General features: G+C 42.2%; 1 protein-coding gene across 1 annotated transcript; it reads left to right on the top strand.

Annotated features, from left to right (window-relative positions):
• The first annotated feature begins 1,289 nt into the window (after positions 1-1,289).
• LOC149205349 (uncharacterized) lies at positions 1,290-6,817 on the top strand. Its single transcript, XM_089397380.1, has 5 exons — positions 1,290-1,566; positions 2,041-2,512; positions 2,569-3,813; positions 3,924-4,016; positions 4,216-6,817. The coding sequence occupies exons 1-5, from the start codon at positions 1,290-1,292 to the stop codon at positions 6,815-6,817; spliced, it is 4,689 nt and encodes a 1,562-aa protein (XP_089253506.1).
• The last annotated feature ends 520 nt before the right edge of the window (positions 6,818-7,337 follow it).

The raw sequence follows: 7,337 nt of genomic DNA, 5'->3' as shown, positions 1-7,337 counted from the left end.
AATAAAATTTGATTAAAAAACAAAAAAAAATTAACAAAATCCATTAGCACTGAGAAACTGTCTTGTTGTGGAGAAACAACATGCAATATTGCATTGAATTGCTAATCATTTACTCCCATGACCTACTATGTGAAAAGACATGATCAATTGGGAAAATATTAGGTATGTGTTAGCTTATTTACACAACTTCCCCTACATCTTGTATGTTGTGATAGGTGCAGCGGGGCGTCACGAGGGGTGAAAATGTCTCCAAAAAAGAATTTGAAGTATTTTTTGCATTCATTTTTGACAGTTTTCAACTCATGTTTTTCACCTTTAGAATTAGAATTTTTGTGGTACATGTTATTTTAGCCTATGGTTTTGTAGTTTCAACTAATAAATTATGGTTGTATTTTAATCCATGGTAAATGAATTAAAAATTATAGTTTCATTCTAATCCATAGTAAATGAATTGACAATTTATGGATGCCACAGGGTAGATGTATATATATATATATATATATATATATATATATATATATATATATATATTTTCAAGGAAAGATAAGAGCCTCCCTCTCATCCTAACGGCTACACTGAGGTTGTTGGTAGCAAGCCTGCCTATAGGTATACTCACTTAAGATTTTACAAGTCTCAAAGTGAATACAACAATATTCATCAAGGAATTATAGCTCATCATGTGACTTGCAAGGATTTGAACCTAGGTGGGGAAGATAACAACCATTCCTCCCAATTTACTTATTATATATGTATGTGTGTGTGTTTGTGTGTGTTTTAAAAAATGCTATAGTGAAAAATACTTTTTGATTTTCCCGGTTTTGAGTTTTTAAGATAAAATCGTTTTATTAATGTGTGCATTTTCCACTACATCTTTTCATTTTCAACAAAAATATGCTTGCAACAATTAATTGTACATGGTTAAAAACTACAATAGTAGCGTGAAATTCATGGGGTAGGAAATTCCTAATGCATTTTCCTTTCTCGTTTTCCACCATGTATCTCTTTAGTTTAGTTTGATTAATTGTCATTTTAGGGGTTCTGTTCTGGGGAAAATTTTGTGTCTTGTTGAAGCCCCAACAACTCCCTTTAATTTTTAAAGAAATAAAAAGGTTCCCATTAAAATTTTGAAAAATTGTTGCCTTTTCATCATTTGATCCTTCTTTTCTTGATTTAAAGTGTGTTTTATTTCCTTGTATAATAATCTGTGCACAAGGTCTTGACATGTTAGCGATCTACGTGAGCCTGAGATTGTTGTGAGAGCCTGAAACTGCCTGCGATCGCGCCTCAGCATGGATCCTCCGGATCCACCCCGCGGGGATCCGGATCTGCAACGGGCCTTTTCCAACCTGGTAAAATCTCTCCCCCCGCAGCGACCCCGACCAGCAGCAACAAAGTTTGTAAAGAAACTTGATGTATTACAGGAAGTTCAACTGCCGCCTGCTATCCCACGCATGGCAGCCCTTTCCCTAGCAGAGAAAGGATTAATTGGGCAATTTACAGGACTTTGGCCGTCGCCCAGAACAGTGCAAAGATGGATTGAACGAAACTGGTCGGACAAGATTCAGGGTAAAATATCTATCAGATTCTGTGGCAGAGGATATTTTACATTTCATTTCGAGACAAAGGAGGACAAAGATCTAATATTCAGGAACGGACCATATTTTATGGACTCCAGGGGCCTCTACCTCAACAAATGGACCCCGGATTTCGACCCAGAACTAGATATCCCGAATGTTGTTCCAGTTTGGGTACGGCTGCCTCATCTCCCTCTTCACTGTTGGGGGGATGATTCAGTTAAAGCTATAGGAAATGCGGTGGGAAAATACATAGATCGCAGTGAACCCAAAGACAACATGCAGGCATGCGCAAGGATCTGTGTGGAAGTCGACCTAGGCTGAGGACTGCCGGAGGCGATCAAGCTGAAAGTGGATGATTGGAGCCATATCCAGCAATTGGACTACGAGCAGATACCCTTTAAATGCAAGGTATGCCACGAATACGGACACTTTGCAAATAGATGCACAAAAATTGTTAATGTAGATAATGATGAGCAAGATGGCCACTGGGAATCTGTTAAAAAGAAAAAATCATCGCCTCCCCACAAATCTCCTATGGATTCTGATGTCCCTGGAACCTCCAATCAGCGCCCTTCTTCCCCTCCCTCTCTGATACCCGATCCACCTCTCCCTCCTTCTTCCAATCCCTTTTCGATCCTTTCTGAGGCTGAATCGGGCCCTGACATCCCCTCCATTGATCCCCCTCCTCATCAATCTCCTCCCCCCTCCATGCAGCCCCCACCTGATCCTCCCTCTTCGAGAATTACCAGGAGCTCCTCAAAGGATCATGGAGCGCCCAGTGATGTTCCAAAAAAGCAAGGACCTGGAAGAAAATCAGCTAAACAACAAAGGGACGAAAGCGCACAAAAAGACATAGCATTGGGCACTCAAACACCAATAGAGACCTTTATTCTTGGGCATCTGGAAAAAGAAAACAGCAATAAAGGCCATGAGAGGCGAGCACCTCTCCATATATCTAGTATCTCATGATGAAAATCCTATCTTGGAACAGCAGGGGATTAGGGCACCCCTCCAAGCTAGCTGCCCTCAAGGATCTAATCCACAGCGAGAACCCCGAAATCATGCTTATACAAGAAACAAAGCAAGATCAATGTGAAATGAATAGAGTAATTAGTCAGCAGAAACATTTCCGTGGAAGCATAAGTGAGGCAAGAGGAGCCTCAGGCGGCATAGTAACCTTATGGGATAGCAACAAATGGATGTGCAGCTCTACCAATGTTCATCAAAACTGGATCCGAACCGCACTTGAAAGCAGAACCGGAGGCCAATCAGTAACGGTGTATAATGTGTATGCTCCAAATCAGTATAGAGAAAAAGAGATATGCTGGGACACTCTGAAAGCAAACATAGAAATGGACCAGAATACCAATCTCATTGTAGCAGGAGATTTTAATCTAGTGCTGCATGTTAATGAAAAAAGAGGAGGTAACTTCACTCCTGATCCTTCCAGAAGTCGATTAGAGACCATAATTCAGGATCATGATCTAGTTGATGTCAGGCCCAAAAACCGTAGGTATACCTGGAGCAACAGAAGAATTGGTGCCAGCAACATCATGGAATGGCTCGATAGATTCCTTATCAGCATAGCATACATTTCCATTTTCTCAACAGGCTATTCAAATATCCTCAATGTGTTGGCTTCTGATCACTATCCGATAACTCTAACTCTCCAAAGCCACTGCCCTCTAGGGCCCTTACCCTTCAAATATAGCTCAATATGGAACCGGATACCAGCTGCAAAAGAAGTGGTGCAAACGACATGGATCCATCATGTAGAGGGGTCTCCAAGTTATATCTGGGAGACAAAACTCAAAAGAGTAAGGCAGGCTTTAAAGAACTGGGCAAGGAGCAATTATCAAGAGCCCGAATTGAATAAAAAGAAAATCAAGCAAGATCTAGAGGATGTGCAACAGAGAATCGAAAGGCAAGGGCTATCTCAGCAGAATAAAGAACAAGAAGGTAAATTATATTCACAGCTGAACCAAATCCTCAGGGATGAAGAAATAAAGTGGAGATTGAAATCAAGGCAACTTTGGTTGCAGGAAGGAGATAAAAACACAGCTTACTTTCATAAACAAGCCACTGTGCGAAAACTCAGAAACACAGTGAGCACAATAATGGACAATGAAGGAAACCGATATAGTACCCAGGAATCTATAAAGGAAGCAGCCACCAGGCATTTTTGTAAACTTCTGACTGAAGACAAAGGCGCAGAAGATTACTCAAACATGCTCCAGTATCTGCCTAAAGGGGTCACACAAGAAATGAACAACAATCTTAGGAAAGAAGTAGAAGAAGAGGAAATCAAAGCAGCTATTTGGAGTTTGCATCCTGACAAAGCACCAGGACCGGATGGATTCCCCATTTGCTTCTATCGGGAATACTGGTCAATGATAAAAAAAGATCTCTTAAAGATGATTCGTTGGGTGATGAAAAAAGGTAAAATGGGGGGATTCACCAATTCCACTTATCTTGCTTTGATACCAAAAGAAAATCGCCCTTCCTCCTTCTCGAGATTCCGACCAATCTCATTATGCAACTCAGCCTACAAAATTATTTCAAAAATATTAGCAGCCAGGCTTAAACCTCTCCTTCCCTCCTTGATTTCTGAAAATCAAGGGGGATTTCTCCCCAACAGGCACATTACTGATTCTATTCTCCTTGTACAAGAGGCCATCCACTCGAGTTTAACCAGGAAGGAAAAAGGATTTGTTCTAAAGCTGGATCTTGCAAATGCTTTCGATAGAGTAAGGCACTCCTATCTGTATGCTGTCCTTCATAAAATTGGGTTTGATCCTTCCTTCATCACTATGATTGCAGCATGTATAACTGGACCTTGGATCTCCCCCTTGATAAATGGGAGACCATGTGCAGCCTTCCAATCATCCCGTGGTCTCAGACAAGGTTGCCCCCTTTCTCCTTATCTGTTCATCCTCATGGCTGAATCATTCAGTCAAGCCTTGGACTATAACCGGAGAGTAGGATTAATCACTGGCATCAAGATCGAACATGGAACAAAGAACATCAATCATTCACAGTTTGCAGATGATACTCTGCTGATAGGAGGAGCATCCACTACAATAGCAAGGCGATTCAAAAAGCTCTTGGACCAATTCATGGATTACTCAGGAGGGAAAGTCAACCAGATAAAAAGTTGTATTTATGGATGGAACACAGCAAATCATACCATTCACAGTATTGCAAGCATATTTGGAGTTTCCTGCAGTCTAATCTGGAACCACTTCTCCTACTTAGGAATGCCAGTAAGTTTGGGACCCTTGAAAGCTGATACCTGGAATGAGATCCTTGACAAAATAAAGAGGAAAGTGCAGCAATGGGGCACAATGTGGTTGAACCCAGCAGGAAGGCTAATTCTCCTAAAATCAGGTATTGCATCTCTCCCCATATACCGTTTTTCTTTATATCAAGCTCCAGCTGTTTTCCATCAGAAAATGGAAAGAGTACTCAGACACTTTCTTTGGCAAGGAGGGAAAACGGATAAAAACAAATTCAATCTAGTAAGCTGGAAGAATATAATCCAATCTCAGGAAAAAGGAGGACTGGGCATCAGATCCCCAAAGCTTCTCAACTTGGCCCTTGGAGCAAAAATTGTATGGAGATTGATCACAGGGCCTACAGTGTGGTGGAAGAAGGTTTTGGAGGTAAAATACTTAAACTGTACAAGGCAGCAGCTTTTGGAGTCTAATATTCCTAATAGAGACTGTACAAAAATCTGGCAACTTTGCAAGAAGGCTATACCATTTATGTATCAAAATATCTCTAAGGTCCCAGGCGGGGGAAACAGTATCAATTTCTCTATAGATAAAATCCTCGGGCAGCAACCTATGGGATCAAAAGCAGAGGCAATCCCTGTCATAAACTGGCTTAATGATAAAGGACTCTTCCACTTGTCCCAAATATCAAAATGGGACACCCACACTCATGCCTGGATAGGCTGGAAATTCCCGGACCCCCCCAATGTGTTAGAAACCAGCCTCAACGCCCTAAAGAAGCTCCTCCACAGCAAAGCTCCGGTTCAAGAAGGTACACTGGATGGGTATCGATGGGATCCAACTGGAACACAATACACAGTAAAAGCTGGACATCAATATCTCTACGATAGCACCTATCAATCGGAACCCTGGAACCACTGGAAAATAGTATGGAGAGTAGAGGCACCCCCCAAGGTTAAGTTCTTCATTTGGCTTCTTCTGAAAGGGAAAACATTACCAGCGGAAAACCTAAGAAAGAGAGGCATAATGGGCCCATCCAGGTGCCCAAACTATTGCAGATCAGAGGAAACAATGCAGCATTTATTTATAGAATGTCCGGTGGCCGGTGAATGCTGGAAGAAAATGGCCTCAATGGGAGAATCACCCTGGGAGCCCCAGACCACCATTGCAGAAACGATTTATAAATGGAGGAAGAACTGTCCTTGGAAAGAGAAAAGAAGCAAGCTGGCTCAAAGAGTATGGAACACCATACCACTCACACTTCTATGGCGCATCTGGTTAGCACGAAATGGCAAGGTCTTCCAGGAGAAAGGATTCAGCACCAGGAAAATTTGCCACAAAGCCAAAATGTTGGCTCTAGAATCAATTACAAACCACACCAGCGGCAAAATTGACGCAACAAATTACAGTATAGAGGAGAGAAATCTTCTCAGCTACGTTCTGGAGAACATATCCAGTGCTCAGGAAACCAGCAGGAGGGGGACAAAGGCAAAAGAAGCAAAAAGCGCATGGAAACTGAGATTAAAGGAAGAGGAATTCTCTAACTGGCTGAGTAACTGCAATAGATTCTGCTTATTCTTTGATGGCGCATCTAAGTCGAATCCGGGTCTGGCCGGTGCAGGGGGCCTTATTTGTAATGCAAACGGAGACTGCATCCTTCATTATGAATGGGGACTAGGGGAGAACTCCAACAACAGAGCTGAAGGACTAGCCCTGTTCCAGGGTCTCACCCAATTAATCAAACTTGGGATAAAGAAGGCAGTGGTGTTCGGGGATTCCTCAATAATCATTCGGCTTATGGCACACCGACAGAGTACACCAAATATTCTCCTCCAACAGATAAATCAACGAAATCAAATCCTTCACGCGACAATGGAAGAGGTTAGTTATTATCACATCCTCCGTAGTTTGAACAAGGAAGCGGATAAGCATGCCAGCAGAGCATGCGAAAGGCCCATTGGCAGTCTGAGCTGTAATTCCAGCGTGACATTCCAACCGTTACCATGATCCTTACATATCTAGTCAACAGCAGGCGATCTCCAGCTGACAGAATCAGTGAGATAGATCAAGGAATCCGTGCCGGTGACAGAATAGGACATGTGGGTAGGATTTTGCCCAGATTTGCAATCAGGAATTCGCCTAAACGCATGAGAAGCCACAAGCCTTCAGGTGAGAATTGTCCTTTCAGATCGACCCTTCATGCTATGCGAGATTTGCATCTGATCACTCTGCGGATATGCAATAGTCCCATGATGCTCAGTTTGACATCTTCCCGCCCTCGAAGCGCGCAGTTTAATTCTATTTATACATCAGAGAATAGATTTCTTCAATGTGTTAAGCAAAGTTGTTCGGGTAAGCATTGGCACCGCTGTAATTGGCTTAGTGCTCAAAAGAATCGGCCATCCATTAAGCTTGCTCGAGTTACAGTAGCTGAGACTTCAACCTGCTATAATCGACTTAGTGCTCAAAAGACTCGAGTTTCAGTAGCTGAGACTTCAAACAGGAAATCGCCTGAGACAAATATGGA

The sequence above is a fragment of the Pinus tabuliformis genome, chromosome 1_2 (genome assembly GCF_031772625.1).
Source record: "Pinus tabuliformis cultivar Carrire ecotype Pingquan chromosome 1_2, CPIR1, whole genome shotgun sequence".
Lineage (NCBI taxonomy): Eukaryota > Viridiplantae > Streptophyta > Pinopsida > Pinales > Pinaceae > Pinus > Pinus tabuliformis.
This window is presented reverse-complemented; position numbering and strand designations above follow the sequence as displayed.

Coding starts and splice junctions, on each gene's coding strand:
- LOC149205349 (XM_089397380.1), top strand. CDS start 1,290: ATGGATCCTCCGGATCCACCCCGCGGGGATCCGGATCTGCAACGGGCC. Junction 1,567..2,040: donor CTGGTCGGACAAGATTCAGG/GTAAAATATCTA, acceptor TTGTTAATGTAG/ATAATGATGAGCAAGATGGC. Junction 2,513..2,568: donor AGCAATAAAGGCCATGAGAG/GCGAGCACCTCT, acceptor ATCTTGGAACAG/CAGGGGATTAGGGCACCCCT.